Source organism: Tachypleus tridentatus, chromosome 13 (assembly GCF_004210375.1).
Source record: "Tachypleus tridentatus isolate NWPU-2018 chromosome 13, ASM421037v1, whole genome shotgun sequence".
NCBI lineage: Eukaryota > Metazoa > Arthropoda > Merostomata > Xiphosura > Limulidae > Tachypleus > Tachypleus tridentatus.
Genome location: NC_134837.1, coordinates 115,135,984 through 115,155,051, shown reverse-complemented (window position 1 = coordinate 115,155,051; position 19,068 = coordinate 115,135,984). Strand labels below are relative to the sequence as shown.

The 19,068-nt window shown below is 33.9% G+C and overlaps 1 protein-coding gene and 1 long non-coding RNA gene across 2 annotated transcripts in view; one reads left to right on the top strand and one right to left on the bottom strand.

Moving 5' to 3' along the window:
* Nucleotides 1–19,068, bottom strand: part of LOC143240616 (matrix metalloproteinase-2-like) — a 97,230-nt gene that overhangs the window by 60,673 nt on the left and 17,489 nt on the right. The window contains exon 2 of the mRNA XM_076483348.1: nt 14,558–14,817. Coding sequence (XP_076339463.1) covers nt 14,558–14,817 — 260 coding nt within the window. The remainder of the gene's footprint in view (nt 1–14,557; nt 14,818–19,068) is intronic.
* On the top strand, nt 4,660–8,929 carry LOC143240618 (uncharacterized). Its single transcript, XR_013021862.1, has 2 exons — nt 4,660–5,286; nt 5,660–8,929. It is a non-coding gene; the product is annotated as an uncharacterized LOC143240618 (long non-coding RNA).

Here is a 19,068-nt window from a genome sequence, read left to right as displayed (position 1 = left end):
TACTATGATGACTATTGTTTTGGAGTTTTTTTCCGGTTGACCTCACTCACTCAAGGAGGTTGTGATGGAGCAAAATGACCCCACATCACACCCAAGTTGAGTGAGGGAAGTACTACGGATATGGATCACTGAAAGCCTAATTCAGAGATGACCTGTTAAGAAAGATAAGTTCTCCATGCCGGTTGGAATCCTTTCTGTTGACTGAGTCCTCAAACGATAACCTGATGGTTAGTTAGACATCTGAACATAGATGTAGTTACTGTAAAATCTTCACAGACAAATAATAATTTTCCCTGTTGGCTGTTCTCACTTGCGCAATTAGTTACTTAATTTATATAAAATTGAAAACTAGTTCTCTCTGAAATATTCTTTTAATCTATGAGTAATTAAAAAAAAAGATATCAAAGATTGAGAAGTTTGCATTAAACAACTTTTTATTTGATGTTGTAGAGAAAAAAGAAGGTTGAATATATTTACAACTACAAGAACTGAGCACTTCTATTAGGGACTGTACTAGCTGAGTAAAGGTGACTATTTTTGAGATGTCACTGAAAATTCAGCAGACAAGAAACATTTGACATCTATGACACATTACTGAGATATTAACTAGTTTACAAATGTCCAATTTTGTGCAAATAAAAAGAAAATTTTGCGATGAAACTGTTACGACGCATTGTCCAGAGTAACATAATCAGTGAAGTTTGGCTAACAACATATGCTATTTAAACTACCCAAGAAAATACCATTACTGACAAAGTTGTAACATGAGAACAGTACACAGTAGTCTCTTTCGAGAAAGAAAGACCCGATACCACTGTGACTGTTATCGTGAAAACATCTAATCCGAGGCCGTATGTCATACGTCAACCCGCTAAGTTTGTCTTCTTAGAGTACACTTTTCGAAGAATATGTTAGTTGTAAAGGGCGGAATCTTCAGGGGCGTAGAGTGAGGGGCGTTTACTGGCGGATAGTTTCCTCTGTGTCTCCAGCCAAGTAACAGAAAGATACACATGTTGAATGATTGGCTCTGTAGTTAGTTAAGATATCACATCTGGTCCAACTTCTCACTCCATCTATTATTACTTGAGCACTGACGTTTGACCCTCACTGGTTTCTTCAGTGAACTAATGAACTAATGAACTGCTCAAAATAGAAAAAAACCTTTTTCTTTGAAAACAATTGATTTTTCATTATAAGTACTAGTTATCATTTGTTCTCATTAAAACAGTTATATCTAATTTTATTGAATTTGCGATACTAAACTTTCTTCACAAACTAATCGTTTTTACATAATGGTTTATTACGGAAATTTTAATAATCGTTTCGTATAACTGACTTGATGAGTAAGTCCATCAATAAACCTAGTTTTGACTTTCTCCAGCTTCTGATCACGCTTTAGCACTATCAAATGATATCAATGTATTTTTGTATTACTGACCAGTGACTCTCAAACTTTTAATGACGCGTCTCCTTTCTAAACAAGCGCTTTCTTTTGCCCCTCCAAATTCCGTATACGTATTTGTGTATATACTGTACATATCGTTTTCAGATGTTAATTTTTTCAGTATATTACGTAATATTCATTACATTTGTACAGTATTTTTGAATTCGTACTTTCAGATATAATCGATATGTTCTTATAATTATAGTTGGACATCAATTATCGACTTTTCACTTCCCCTTTGGGGGTGCACACTATAATTTGCGCACAACGGTTCTAGAGCATTACAGTGTGGTAGTATCACGAACTGTAAAAAATACAGTTTCTCTGTATTGAAACATTTGCCTTCTACAATTATCACAGCCGTCTAAAAACTCCAAGAAAGAACAACTAGACAAAGATAGACATTTAATAAGTTATTCTTTGTCTGTATGCAAGTTGATCGAGACGACTTTTTAAAAGCCTAACCAAATTTATTACATAATTTTTTATGTAATAAAAATATTACATTTTTAATGTAAAATAATACCTTTCTTAATAGACAGGTAAATGATACCTTCTACATAAACCCACAATTATCTTTAATGAGACTGTTGGGTATTGTCCTTACCCAGATGAGCTGATGTCACGTGCTATCTTGTTCATTGAAACGCCAGTGCAAGAAAAAATGTACAGTCTTCAGTATATCTTTCCAACTTGATGTTTCTTGTGGAACAACGGACTGAACGACTAAATACACTTCATGTCATAATTCTTAAAATTTGTTTTGTACCAATAGGTGATATAAGGTTTTAAGGAAACATTTTAAACAAAATTCAACTCTTTAATAATTTGTAACGTCTGTGTCACTTTCGAGACCCTTCAAATAAATTTAATATAAATATGTAATTTTTGTTTGTTTATAATTTCGCACAAAACAACACATGCTGTCTCTAATCTTGAGTTGACAGACTAAATGCAAAGCAGCTACTCAAGATCATCCACCGTCAACCCTTGGACCAGTCTTGTCTGACTAAATGATAAAATTTGACTGTTACTCTTATAACACACTCATGATACGGTAGTTAGTGTGTCTGACTGTGGAGCTGAGATTTCGTGGTTGGTATTCTACTAAAACGTCGTGCTCCGCAGTATGGCACCGTTGGTGTATTATAAGAGTGGCAATCAAATTCAGTTATTCTGTCCGAAGAAAAGTAGCCCGAACGTTTGCAGTGTAGGGTTGACTAGTCATCTTCCCTCTAGTCTGCATTCTCAGGACGGTTGGTATGGGTATTAAAACTTTTAATTACAATATAGTACAAAACAGCGATATGAACGAAAAAATAACCAACATTTTGAATAAACTTGTAATAAAACACAACATTCCAGTAAACACCAAATTTATTCAAAACCCATGTACAAAACTAAAGTCCACAATATGTAAAAACTACTCTAACAAGCACAACCAACATAATTTATAAAATACGATGCAACAACTGCCACGACTTGTATATTGGAGAAACAAGCAGAAAAATGAAAACCAGATTCAAAGAAAAAAACAACATTTTCACACGTTTTTGAACACCGCAAATGAAATAAACACAACATAACCATATAAAACACCTAGATACTAAGTAGGAAAACAACTATAAAAAAACGCAAAATCAAAGAAGCCCTACTTATATAACAACTCAAATCAAAATTAAACTAATATGAAGGAGCACCTTTATACCTATACTAATTAACAACTTAACATCTAACTGCAACGCCCCCTACAATCCTGTACCCGTTTACATTCTCGTCCCTAAAATATTTGCCTAGCAACGGTCAGTTGTAAACTCTCTCTGTTAGTCTGAAGATGACCTAAGAAGGTAAAAACGTTGTTCTGTACTTTAAGGTAATTTACTTTAAACGGGTTTCTGGTCATCAGGAATTACCTATAGTCTATCACTTCAAAATTAGACGCTGCTAGCGCAGATAGCTCTCACGAACCTTTACCAAGATTTAGGAGTAATCGGATGTGAATCATGAACTCTCAGACAGATGAAACTTAATGGGATGTTTTCGTTTGCGGGGAGGGGGGATAAGAAACAAACGAAAAAGGCTCTAGAATTTTTCGAAAACTTTCTTGGATCTAACTTCATTATTTGTTGAACATTGTACAGTACTATACAAAAATGTTTATTTAGTACCAAAACTTTAAAATTTTGTTTATACTGGCTACGAAAGCGAATTGTATTTTACTCTCATATTACTAATATAACAAATGCAATGTCCAAGTTATATCAAACTTTTTTAAAATAAGGCTTAATTTCATAAAAAAAAATACGCCTTTAACAATTTAATTTTGTAAACTTCCTACGTTAAGTCCCCAACTGAAGCCTTTTTATGTCTTGTGTGGGTGATACACTGTTCTTAAATTAAATCTAAAACTCAAGGCATAAATTTGTTAGCTATTTGGTTTTGGAATACAGTTTTGTTTATTTCGTATGTCTTCGATTTCCATCTTACTTCTACAAAGGATGCCACAATTTATTAAGAAGAAAGGAATACAGTAAAAGTAAAAAGTTGATAAATTTCAATCAGAAACAATTTGTTTTTAGCTAATTATTTTCCAAATTTTGGCTGAAGAAAACGAAAGTTACAAATAACACAGTTATACATTTGACCAATCGTGAGTTGTTTTATAACAATCATTTCTGTTGTCATTGACCTTTGATATGGTTTAAAATTTAACCCCGATCCTCTTTATACTTTAAATTAATTCGTCATTAATAGTTTGATGTGAAACATTCGATTCAAAATTTTTATATATCCAAAGAAATGAAGTTTTGTTTAGTCTCTTGATGACAGTTTCCCTTCTGTCAATTAATGTCAATAGATGTGTACGCTGTGCGTTTCTTTAAATGTGTGTGTGATTGATATCACAAGAATATATTTCTGTTATTCTAAAAACGGTTGATTATAACACTACAAATCAGGCTTTGACACTTCAGGTAAAATAGCACAGATAGCCTACTTGTACTTAAAAAAAGGCAAAACATTTTTCATCACTTTCACTCAGAAGTTTTTATTTATGCTTTCAATAATTAATCAGTACATTGTGGTGTAAAATATTATGGTTAATATAAGAAATAGAGACAAGGAGCAGCTGTATTATGTTGTTGTTTTGTGTTATTATTGGATCCTTGAGAAGGTCTCGACAAACTACGCATAAGAAAGCGTTTGGTTTATGTCGTTTCATGCGTTATCGGCCTGCTTCCTTTCCTGTAATGAGTATTTGATTAAGAACTTCCTTAATTTTTATTGTACCAGCACACAAAAATAAGGCCCTTTAGCTTTACATTACTGTGCAGAGTAGCATAATTAATTCTAAGAAGCTGTGAAACAACGTATCTAATTTTATGATATATTATGTAACTCAAGTACGTGAACTTTTTAGTGTTGTATTCATAGATTTGAGTATTGAAAAAAAAATGCATCTTTAGTTCAGCGTACAACGTAATTTCTCTTAGAAAAATTTCCTTTTTCTGATAATCGTAATGTTTTCAGGCTTTTACGATATGTATATGTATAATAGCTTGTGATGTCTTAGTCTTTAAATTTAAGCTACGATGAAGAATCATTTCCGAAACCTCTCCTGTATATATAGGATTAAACTTTGTTTATATAATAATCGGAATTTCTCTGAGAACGTGCATCAGTCTACACGGGACCTCTCCTTCTATCAGACTACGATCGAGACAGGCTATTACTAACGTAAATAAACAAGGGATGTAAGAAGACAGTAGGGGTTCTTCACTTCCGCTAAACCCTACACATCTAGTTTATTCAGCAAAAAAGTACGAGTTTTTAAAGAAGGAAGGGTACGAAGTTGAAAGTTTAAGAATCATTGACCTCTCGTGTAATGTGTTTTGTAAATTTAACATTGGTTTTTTTCATTTAATTTATCTTACAACAAGTTAACACCTCTTTTTCTAATATTAAACAATTATATTTAAATTATTTGTGACGGTGTTAAAAATTTATTTTGCAAAACAAATATTAATTAAATTATTTTTATAAATGTGTATTACAAGTTTCAGTTGATAAGTGTTGTTCGTTATATGATAAAATTCGAACTTTAACAAATATCTTTTGAGTAGAAGTTACTGGAAAACGTTAGGCTAAAAAACAAGATTGTAATCTTAATAAGGCATGGTTTCTTTTAAATGTCTTTTTTTTGGTGTTGTTTTACAGCAAAGCCACATCGGTTTGTCTTCTGTTTGTTCACCTCAGGTAATAGGCACCTGGATGTTAGCGTTGTTAGTCTACAAGCTTACTGCAATACCACAGTTCATTTAGTGTGTTTCTATAATCGCCAGCGAATGGATAGATCAGATTGACGACGTGCATATGGCATTTCAACAACTAAATTACGATAACTGAAGAACTGTTTTTATTTTGTGAGAGATTATTTGTTTCTATTATTCTACAGACAGTTGAACTTCTGTAAATAATTATGTTGGATTTATAGACTGTTGTACGAGAAAGATAAACTATTCCTGTTTTAATGTGTCTAAAATATCACCGACAGTTTGTCTTGAAGAAAGTAAAGTTATTTAGCCATTTTACAAAAACTCAGTGAAAACTTACTGTTTGACAATATAACTATCTTTGTAATACGATGGGAAGGGCGGGCGTGTCTGAGTTGTTAGGTTGCTAAGGTTATTCGTCTGAGAGTGCACAGATTCACACTTTGGGGTCGCGTGTGCGTTATAAGAGTGACAGTCAAATCCCACTATTTAGTCACGACGGTCAGAGAAGAGTAACCCCAGAGTTGATTGAGGACATTGTTCACTAGCCCTCTTACCTCTACTTTTCAACATTAGGGACAACTACGAGCAGAGAGTTATCTTGTGCTTTCTTAAATTGACTATTTATTACTTTATTTCGGTGAAACATTTATATTCTGTTTTAAGAATCGAGAGAAGTAAACAAGTAAATTGTCTGTGTTAAATATTCTGTGTTAAATTTCACGTCTTTGTCTTATTTTTGTGACTTCTCAAATTTAGGTATGATGAAATATATTATTAAATGAAACAAATACTGGAAAAAATGGGGCTTCAGGAAGAGCATTTTTGTCGTTTCGTAAACACAACTAGTATAAAAAAATTATTTCACTTGCTTCCTTTGTGTGAATGTATGAGTAGTGGGAAAGTAATCTGAAACAAGAACTCGGACGCTGGTTATTTGTTATTAATTTGGACAAAGACTCAATGTTTCTGTATCGGCGATGATTTTCTTTATTTTTTTCTTTCCCGTCTCTTAAATGTGAATCAAACAACAATACTGCATTGGTTAACGAGATATCAACCTTCAGAATAGTCATGACACTAATAAATTACAGCACTCGTAATTATAACTTGTTAGACCGTTTTGTTTCCATACAATCAGTAATGTGACGCATCACGTGTGAATACGCGGTGCTCTAAGATATCTATCTCTACACTCTCTGAATCAATCAGGCCACTCGTATCGTAGTTTGTTTGTAGTTAAGCGCAACGCTGCATAAAAGAGCTATCTGCCTTTTGCCTGCCATGGGTATCGAAATCCGGATTCTAGCGGTATACGTCCGTACTGTGTCATTAAGGAGCTCGTAGTTCTTTCTACAATGTCACATAAATACAAATGTAACCAAGATACTGATTAGATTAATGATATTTTGCAGCACATTTGAACGTTACAAACTGGCATTTCATACATTATACACATTTCTGTTGTTAAACTGAATATTCAAGAAGCTAACACTTCAGACATTAATAAAATACTACTTTGTTTTTCTGTAGTCACGAAGTTAAGTAGAAAGACCAATCTCACATTAGACACTATTGTTTTTCTTATAGCAAACCCATATCAGGCTATCTGCGGAGCCCACCAAGGGGAATCGAACCCCTGAGTTTAGCGTTGTAAATCCGGAGAATACCGCTGTACTAACGGGGGGGGGGCGAGACACTATGCCTCACAAAGGAAACTACTTTATAAATATTTAACAGTCAACGTAAAATACCTAGTTTACAACATATTATTGGAAAACCTGATAATTAATATATTTTTCTAGTTTCTGTAAGTATGTCTATAATGACACTTCCTTCATTTTTGTCATTGATCAGTTCTGTAAATATGCTTTATTGTGAAGAATGGGAGAATCCGTCGAAATATAATTATTTTTCTCAACAACTCCCCATTCATGTTTCTCAGCTGTGACATAGCGGTTCGTAAAATAAATATGTTTTTTATGTATTTTTTTCAAGTACAAACTTTTAATTCGTATCTCCGTCATCTCTTGACCGATTTGAGATATAATTACAGTTTTGGATCCTGAAGGTTATTAAACTCTTTTGATTGATATAGTTGATCATGCCCAAAATCTCGTAGATTAATTTACTTTAATTCTGCCTGAAAGATTTCAGTTAGAGGGTATGCTGGTAAGAATTCCGAAGAGTAATAAGATGGAATCGGCTATACACGTGCCCCACGCTGTGTATTGCAGGTGTACAAATATATACTTAATAAAATAGTAACAGTACGTCTCAGATGTTAAGTTACTTTAATTCTTCCTACAAGTATTTCAAACGGCGTGGTTATTGAAGATATCCTCTTGTTAAACATATAGACGTTCTAGATATTGTTATATGAATCGAGACCTTACCACTAATACAGTTGTTACTCAATTAAACTTTACATTGTACTTAATCCGTATCCATTAACTGTTTGAAGTTACTTAATAATTTCTCAATGCAGGGAATGTTTTTTTTTTTTTCTGTTAAGCGCAAAACTACACAATGGACCAACTATATATGGTCTGCCTATCGCAAGCACTGAAATCTGATTTTTTCCTTTATAAACTCTCAGACTTGGCATTACAGGAAATGGTGTGAAGTCATTTAAAAACAATTACTCAATATCTTCTTTTTGGATACATTGAACTTAAAATTTGAGTGGAAATATACTACACTATTTATTATGATGTTTCTCCAAATAAGTTTTTTTTAATGGGCCAATCAAAATTTATTAATAAAATTGACATTTCATGTTTCAGTCATTTGTTCAAATGAATAAAACCGAAACCGCTTGCTTTATTTTTATCTCCAAAATTATTTTTATTTAAGGCTTCCTGTAATTATACTTTTTAGGTTTATGTTTAATTTTAGCATTTAGGAATCTAGTTTTAACTTGTTAGTTCTGTTTATTAAAAACTCAATATTTCTATGAAAGTTTAGGGAATAATTTCGAAGTGATCTTAATACAACGTATTCTTAGGATTTCATTATCATATCTGTTCTTTAAAATGCTAGCTGTTGATTGGTTTTTAGAGATTTGTAGCTTGATTATATAGTTAAGGATTTTAAGCTAACTACAATAAGTATTTAACAAATTGGGTTTAATCTTAAATGTAATAATCTAAATAAAAGGGACGTATATAATTGTAACTACCAGGTTGAATAAACTGTTAAAACATCCCATAAATATGTGTAGTTTTATGTTCATTTTCATATTAAACCAGCTTAATAATTCAACATACTAACTTACTAATGGTTACCACGGAAAACATATATTGAAATATTTAGAAAGGTACGTCTCAGATAGCAACACTAATAAAGGACGTAAACAACCGTCGAAGACTTTTTAACTACGTTAAATTGTAAATGAAGCTATGAGTCATCTGTGAATCACGCTCTTGAACGTGAGAACTAATGAAAACAGATGTATATAAGCTTTAAAAAACGTATATTTTGTTTGAGGCAAGAGAACTGTGAATAATACTGTATTGTTCAATTATAAACTGTCCTAAATTTTTCATAAACTTTCTTAAGTTTATAGCTTTTAAAAGCGCATCACTCATCATATGTTGATAATGTTCCCCTACTTGTTTTCCAAATTATGTCGTTTTGTGAAGAATACGTTACAGTATATAAAACTAATGTTATTTGTAAAATACATCACTAAATTATTATTTGACAGCAATCAAATTATCACAGCCTTTTAAAAAATTGGAAATCACATTTCCTGTAAAAATGATCTTTTAAACAAAGAAATCTTATAATCAAGAGTTACAGTTCAATATTCCGAAACGTCATACTTCCGAAAATCGAGTGCAAAAATTACTCAACTAGGCCTAATGTTCATCTAGGTTGTTACATTACATAATCGATAGCATTTGTATAATTTTGTATTAAGGACGTAAGCCAAACCGATAACATTCTTAGGTATATTTGTAATCATTCCAGAGACCTATATTAATGTTACTTTTAATTAAAGCTTTGTAAAACATCGAAAAATTATGTTGTTGTTTTTAATTAAGCACAAAGCTAAACAAAGGGCTATATGTGCTCTGCCCACCACGAGTATCGAAACCCGGATTTTAGCTTTGTAAGTCCGCAGACATACCGCTGAGCCACTGGGGGGCGAAAACTTATGTCAACATTCTTGTAATAATAATAATGTAATTATTATAGAAACAGGATGAAAAACACAAAAACAATAAGAAGAATAAATCAAACTCCGTCAGTAGGTGGCGAATTTGTTTCATTGTTTTGGTCTGTTTCCTATTCACGTGGCAAGTTTGAATCTTTAGTAAGTGATAACAGTACGAAATGTATGAAGTAACACAAATAGTCATGTGATTATGATGCTGAAGACAAGTAACATCATCTGCTAAACAGTCACGTGTAGAGGACATGTAGTAACACCACGTGTCATTACTTAATAATAATAAATAGCTAACACCAGAATCCATGCGGTCATAGTACTAGAAGTAGACATTAGTACTCCTGTCATTTGGTACAGAGATTATGGTATAGCACCATAAGTTACAATGTCATTGTACCCAAAACATATAGTTGCACAACCTGTCATGTAGCAAGGACATGTAATAATACCAAAAGCCTTTGTTATGTATATACTGATAACAAGTAGCAATACCAAAAATCACATTGGCATCGTATCAAGAACGCGTAAAGACACAACTATATAGCGAGGACATGTACTAACATCAAAAGTCATATTTCCATTGTGATGAAAATATCTACCATCATCAAAAACTAAATGATTATCATTTTGAGACCATAAAGTGACTCTTTCAGCCAACTTTTGATCGTTATAAGGCTTGAAGTAACACTAGAAGTTATATGATTATCGTGCTGAATGAGACCACACAGTGACACCATCAGCTATGAATTCATCATTCTGAAACAGTAATTATACCAACAAATGATGCTTTTCCATGTGTTCATAAGTACTGAAAGTCACGAATTTGCGAGAAACTGAAACTAGTAAGGATGGAATAATAAAGATTTAAAAACAAAGTGATTAATGAATTTAACAATACGTTAATTTGATCGCGAAGGATTTGTCCACGAGTTTCATGTTTACAGAAAAAGACGGTGGTATACAGTTTAGAGAATTTCAAAATAAAGCTGACCCAGGAATAGTTTTTACATGTTTCGAGGGTTGACTTATCATCCTTCACTATAACATCAGTGTTTCAAACTAAAATTTATTTGACTAGTGAGATACAGAAAGTGGTCGCAACTACTAATTACACGAAACACAGATAGTAATAATGAAGTGTATCCTTTCCACAAGGAAGAGTGTCTGTTTTTCGTCATGTTCTCAGCTGAGTAGCTGCCAAAAGGTTGATAAAGGTTGATATAACTGTTGTTAACATTAACAATCTTAGTTTTTTTTTGACAACTCAAAAAAGACAAATTATTCATTATCCTTCCTCACGGTTCATGACTGACCATAGACGTCATCATTCTCTCTAACCTTATCAAGGTTCTTGCAGCACTTACTAATTAACACAAATGCTATAAATATCTCATATCTAAGTATAAACTACATCAACACTTCCGGTTTCTTCGTTTTTCTGGCCGAACACACAAATCACCTTCTTCTATAACCTTATCATGATGTAGTATACACTCTGAGAAGTTTTGACCGACTGAAGTACCTGTACAAACTCGAGCTGATACCTTCTTATAACTCTTATTCTTCCATACTTCCATTTTTATGAAAGGCCTAATATGGTTCATTAGTTTGAACACACGTGTGGCGGGATTGAATACCGTAACTAAACATGTTCAACCTTTAATCGTTTATTTGTTTTGAGAAAAATAACCCAAAAGTTGGCAGTGGGTTGTGATGACCAGCCGTCTTCCCCATTGTATATCACTTCAAAATTAAAATGACTCAAATGTGTAGTATTCTTCAAGTGTCATACTGTCATGTCACATAAGTTATCACATTGTGGCAAATAAAATATTCACTCCGTAATAAAATTTAACATTAAATTATTCTTGTTTTGAGCAAGACCATGGGTCAAGTCATTTATAAGACCATATCAGTGTCTTCCAAGATGTTTTGAACGATCCCTGTGTAAAACTGTATTTAAATAACTTTAATTAATATTGACTGTAATGACAATCGACTTTTCAGTCGAAATCTTGTTCGTTGAACTTTGCACAAAGCTAATTGAGGGCTTTCTGCGATAGCCTTCTCTATTTTTGTAGTAGTAAATTACAGGTGTATATAGTCAACGTTACCCACCACTAACTGGAGGGCTACTTCAAGAAAAAGTATGATTTGTCTGTTACTCCTATAAACCACCACATCCCCAAACAGCAGAGCACGAACCACGGAGTTTCATATCCATAGCCTGGAACTATTAAGACGTGGTGCAAACTACTCCTTTGAACAGTTTGTGAACATTTTGAGACTTTTTTATTCATTGTCTTTCCTATTAGCTTAGGCCCGGCATGGCCAAGGGGGTAAGGCGTTCGACTCGTAATCCGAGGGTCGCGGGTTCGAATCCCGGTCACACCAAACATGCTCGCCCTTTCAACCGTGGGGACGTTATAATGTGACGGTCAATTCCACTATTCGTTTGTAAAAGAGAAGCCCAAGAGTTGGCGGTGAGTGGTGATGACCTGCTGCCTTCCCTCTGGTCTTACACTGCTAAATTAGGGACGGCTAACACAGATAGCCCTCGAGTCGCTTTGTACGTAATTCAAACAAAGAAACCTATTAGCTTATAGTTTATCAAATCTGGCCCAGGAATGGTTTGTACAGAACTTGTGTTTCGAGGGCTGGCTTACTGTTTTGCGCAATAAGTTTTAAAACTAAAATTTATTTGATTAGTGAAACACAGAAAATGGTCACAACTACTAGTTACATCACCAAATACAGATAAAGAGAAAACCAGTGTAATTGCAAACCCCACCCCAAACAACAATAACAAGAGCTAAGTTTGTCTTCTGAATCGTTAGTTTTTGTTATTATTCTTTTGCAATACAAAAAAGTATAAATATTTCTTTTACTCCACAGGTCATATATTTTCAATTGGGATATTGACTTTGATGCTTAAAGCAGTGTTCATATGGCAAAGTCATTCAACAGTAAAATGAGAGACAAATATTAAACAAGTAAAGTTCTGAAGATCCTTAATACGCTCTTATATGGAAGTGATGTTTGTCCCCCCGTGCAACTTAGGTAACTTAACAGCAGTAAAATTTGGGTTATGAGTCCCTGCGGAGGCTACATCAAATAACACTGGGGAACACTTTTTCAGTAACTTTGAGTTGCATTGAATATTTTAACTGATTCTGAAGGAGTTTTAGGCGCTGATTTCAAATCTGAAATTAGTTTTTCTCTACAAGTTCTAGTTTGTATGCAATTTGAGGTTAATGAAATTGTACAAATGTGAACTTGCGTAAACCATGTATAAGCATTTTCACGTCCATATATATAGATAGCTTCTAATATTTTGATCATTCTTCTTTTGTTTCAGATCAAACATGGCTTTCAAAAATAGATATCATTGCAGAAACAAGCCTGATGCCTTCTGCTACATATGTGGATGCTACACACTCAATCGTCAGAGACGTAACATATCCTCGTTCGTCAAGCGTGCCTACAAGGCATATTTTGAAGTTCATCTTGGTGATCAAGACAAACAATGAGCTCCTCATGTTGTGTGCCACAATTGTGAGGAAATGCTTCGAGACTGGACCAAAGGAAAACGCAATGGTCTGCCTTAAAAAATAAATAAAAATATCAAATTGCATAAAATCTGTAGCTTGCAGACAAAAACCGACTTCAGATTTGAAATCAACACACTCAAATTGACTATAGAAAGGTCTTTTTTTAAATGCAACAAAATGAGTGTTCCCCAGTGTAATCGAATGTGGCTCTGCTTCAAAACAAACAAGCCGAAACTGAGTGGTATTATTAAAGTATTACCTAATTTTCGACCTAAAATGACCTTTACTGAGTACTAAAAGTATTTGAATCATAGTAGCAAGTTAATATTTACATATTTTATGCTGTAATTAAATTCGAATATTTTACGACGGTTGGGCCGTAGCTCTGTATTACTGTACTGCTTAACAAAAATTACAAGTGATTTATTTTTAACAAAATTTCCTAAATGATGACATTTATTAATCAATAAACAGTTAACAAATTACAAAATGTCCTAAAACCAAAATGTGTGTTTGTTTTGAATTTCCTACAAAGCTACACGAGGGCTATCTGCGCTAGCTGTCCTTAATTTAGCAGTGTAAGACTAGAGAGAAGGCAGCTAGTCATCACCGTCCACCGTCAACTCTTGAGTTACTCTTTTACCAACGAATAGTGGGATTGACCGTAACATTATAACGCTCCCACGACTGAAACGTTTGGTGCGACCGGGATTCGAACCCTTATAACCCTCAGATTACGAGTCGTATACCTTAACCACTTGGCCATGCCGGGCCACCAAAATGTGCATTATTCCTTGATTTTTCATCTTCCAATCATGCCAAAATAAGCTGGCCTTGTTCAGAGAAAGTATTATATTATCATGCGCTAAAAAGCTGCAGAAATAACACGCTACTCTGTAAGAACTGAATGCATCGCTAATCAGTCATTCAGATACTTGGATTCTTTGTGGGAATGCTTTTAAGATTAATATTAACCTTAGAAAAATATTATGAATAACAATAATAACTACTCACGTACTGAATTAGCATTTACATAAATTTAGATATGTTCTTTTGGACTTAAATATATATTTACAAGTTATACAGATATATGTATTTTTAAAACAAAACTAACCTCCATGTGAGGTCTGTTCTTTCCCATTTCTGGCCTTGTATTGCATATCGTTTCACTCTATCGGACAATCCAATCAGGTCAGGCATGCCACACCTTCTTCTATTCATCAGGTTGATTGTTGCTTGGTCGACTATTCCTGTTTCATTGATTCCTCCAAACCTTTGCAGTAACTTGATAGATTCTTTCAGCTGTTCGTCTGTTCGCAAGTTTCCTGTTTGAAAACTTGATGGTGTGAGGTATCCAAATTTATCCAGAAAGTCCTAGAAAAGTTCGGGAACATTATAAAAACGAGAATGAGAAACTGATAGAAACAGACCGTAAAAGTTATGTAAAATTTGAATATCTGATAGTATCATACAGATAACAGTACACGGTCACGTTTAAAAACCGCCGAAAAATAAAAGGCGAAAAATCCTGTCCGTATGATATAACCCTAAAATAATTAGTGACGGCTAAACACATTTGGCTCAGTCGCACGGTGTAGCCTAATGACTTTTAAATAGGTCAGTCCCTGGACTAACTTGTTCAGTCAAATAATAATTTGAGATGAATTTATAACTCAGGTGTTTATTTTATACACATTAATAATATCGAACTTTTACTATAACGCTGTAGGAGAAATAAAAACATGACATCATATTTTATATAAAAAACGCAGTTTATTTAAGCCGTCGTTTCACCATTACAGCTTTATCAGGGCTAAAACTTGAAAATCATTAAAGGAACATACAAACTAATCAAGTACACATATAGTCAAAGTAATCACTTCAGGTAATTTTAATCCACGTGATAGGACCGATGGTAATGAAGCAGTAACCCATATAAATTGTTCTTTTTACATATAAGTGCTTTGTCTTTCTCTTTCGTACACGGACAGTCTCTATTCTTTACTGTGACCTTTAAACTATTTATTATGTAATAATTTTGTGTGTATGTGTATGTCATACATACACTTTTATTCGATTCCTTCTGAACTATATGTCATTAAGATACTCAGGGATTCCAGACAAGAACGTCTGTCAAGCTCATAAAAAATATCTGTATGAGGGTGTGAGTAGATTTGTTTAGTTTCGTGCAAAGCTACACGAGGGCTTCATGCACTAATCGTCACTAATTTTGAACTGATAAACTAGAGAAAAAGAGATCTAGGCATCACTACCAACTCTTGAGCTTCTCCAGTTACAACGTATAGGGGGATTTGACCATCATTCTTATAACACACCCACAGGCCCAAAGTGCAGAGTGTGATTTTTCTTTTCGGAGATAACACGAACCACGGAACCTCAGATCCATAGTCTGGGATGTCGGAGATAACACGGACCATGGAACCTCAGATCTATAGTCTGGGATGTCGGAGATAACACGAACCACGGAACCTCAGATCCATAGTCTGAGATGCTGGAGGTAACACGAACCACGGAACCTCAGATCCATAGTCTGAGGTGTTGGAGGTAACACGAACCACGGAACCTCAGATCCATAGTCTGGGATGTCGGATATAACACGGACTATGGAACCTCAGATCCATAGTCTAGGAAGTCGGAGATAACACAGACCACGGAACCTCAGATCCATAGTCTGGAATGTCGGAGATAACACCAACCACGAATCCTCAGATCCATAGTCTGGGATGTCGGAGATAACAGAGATTATTATTGTCGCGCTCATCAAGAAGTGAAGGAAATAACATTTTATGGAGCATTTCTAAGGCTTTTACTTTTGTTGTATTTCATTTTGTAAAGGAATTATTATGCTTATTTAGAACAGTTTATGTTTGAAACATGGCATTTAAGATGTTTTCGTCTCATCAAGAAAGTATTCTGGCAGGTGACTTCTATGAAGTCGAGTCGCTTATTGTTATGAAAAATGTGCAAGAACAGTCTTCTATTTAAAGTAATATTGCCTATTTTCTAGATAACGCACATGAAATAATGATGAAAAGCATAGATTGTCATTGTTGTTTTTGAATTAAGCACAAAGCTACTCAATGGGCTATCTGTGCTCTGCCCACTGCGGGTATCGAAACCCGGTTTATAGCGTTGTAAGTCCGCAGATATACCGCTGAGTTACTGGGGGGCGAAAAGCATAGAAGAACAGATATAAATATACAGAGATGTAAAAAAAAACCAGTTACGTAAGATCGAGTGATAAACTTAACACTAACAAAACAGACATTCCTTCGTTGTTCAGTGCAATGTTACCGAACGAATTTGTTAAATATTGTTACTTCGAACTATTTTAAAACTCCTTATAAACTAACCTGACAATAGATTCTACCAAAGCATTTTAATTCACAAATTTTAAAAGACGAAAACGAAAGCCGAAAATTCCTAAGATAATATTATGATATTCTTATTTTAGTTTTAATCAAAATCATTTTCACTGCACAAACGTAAAAGTTTAAGAAATTATGTAAGCGAAAGCTAATAACATCAACAAAAAGAAATGCATATTTTTCCATATTTAATATGTACAAAATTTCATTTTCTCCTGAAGAAGAAAGGTCCACCTTTCGAAAGCGCTCGCGTTATAGGGTTTTTATTTCATTTCTATAAGAATGAAAACATTCTTTATGTTTCTCAGTGAAGTTCGTCATAGTTTATAACAGAGGTAATATGTGCACCTTTCAATGATTTAGAAGAATCAAAAAAGAAAACTATTGACTCAGTGCAGACAGTACATGATCACCCCAGGAAACATGCTTGCAACCCTTCTGGGGTCGCGACCTAGCGTTTGAGAAATACTGATATAGGGTATAGCCTTCCTAATTATTTGTAAGTATTATGTATGCTTATTAGCCAAGTGCGTGTTTTTTTACCGTCAGAGTATGCGCAATACAGCGTACGTGCAAACGACAGCCTAGAAAACGAAGATAATCATACATTTCGGACGAAACCGGATAAATCTACCAACATCTGTATACGAAAAAAAGAGGGCTTAGTTTTATAGCTACGCTCTTAGTTTTATGGAGCTATATTACAATTTGTGAGTGATACTTTTGCAATAAAACAACCATATTTGTATACGCGCATTTACGTATGTCAGATAAAACCGTTATATCTCAAATCTTCTCCCTGAGGACTGGGAGATATATATAATAATAAACAAAGAGAAAGGTACGAGAAATTTCAGTAATGATTCTTTTTCGAAAGTTTCTTTATCGTGACGTGGGTATCTTATTTAATCTAATCTACTCATAATATTTTTTCACAACATTATATTTGGTAAATGCTCTTTTAAAAGTTACTTATAAGTGAAGCGTAAAGAAGGGTAGAAAGCCTCAGATTTTATGTACTATTTTCTTGCGCTTTAATTAATGTATGTGTATAATATACAAATGTGTTTTTTACTGCATAAACTAGTTTTAGATTATACCGAAAGGGAAAATAAAATTGCCTTAATTTCATTTATGAGTTAGACTTAATTTTATGTGGAAAATAAATGCATACATGCGGGGTGTGATGTTATAACTGTATTAGAGCAGCGACCTCATGAAAATCAACCTCAAGGTTTGTCTGAGGATTACAATAGTGATGACTAAGACGTGTATTAATTCCAGACATTAAACAAGAACTAGGGTCAACGGTATCAGACAAAACAGAGACGTACTTTAAAAATCTTACTGCTAGCAACCAATAAGAATGTGAACTCAGAGCTCACTATGTAGTTGAACTTTCTATTTTTTTCAAGAAAGGCCCAAGATAAAATACTAACAAAATTTCAACTAGAACTTTCTAAAAAATCTCGGAAATTAAACTAGGTTAAATTTCGTTAAAATCTTTTTGAACTTAATATTTAATTGATAAAACATGTGAGCTAAAAAGTGACAATTTGTTTATTTCAAAATGTTTGCACAAAAACACACAGGGATTACCTGCATAGCCGTTCCTAATTTTGAACTCATAAACTAGAAATAAAGCAATTCAATAACACCCACCATCGACTCTTGGGCTTATATCGTCTGACTAAATAGTTGGATTTTATCGTCGTTCTTATAACACATTCACGACCGCCATGTACATATCACGTATTTATAACAACTGACTGCGGATCTTGAATCCTGTAACATACAGCCCGGGCCTGTTAAACAATAAAAAGATGGCTAATGGAAAGCACCGTCTCTCTGGTACTCAATATCGGAGAAAGAAAGCATAAAAAAGCAGATTTATAAAATAAAAAGAGTAATATTTTCATGTTTCTACGACACGCCACAAAAATGAACAGATTCTCATTAGAACAGAAGCTGTCAAAGTCCTAGTGTGATAACTCACAACCCTCGACTATCTTGACCAGTAATCATTCCCACTATATATATATATTCAAAGGAGATCAACTTCAAACTGATATTAAGTGCACAAGTCTCTGCACCATTTCTTGAAAGGAATATGGCCTCAATCCAGGAAAGCAAGTTATTTTTTAGAATGGGTTGACGCAGGGAGAGGTGGTGCAGTATGTAATGCTGCGTCTAGATGGTACGGTACTCAAAGTTTTAGATAACTTGAATGAAGAGC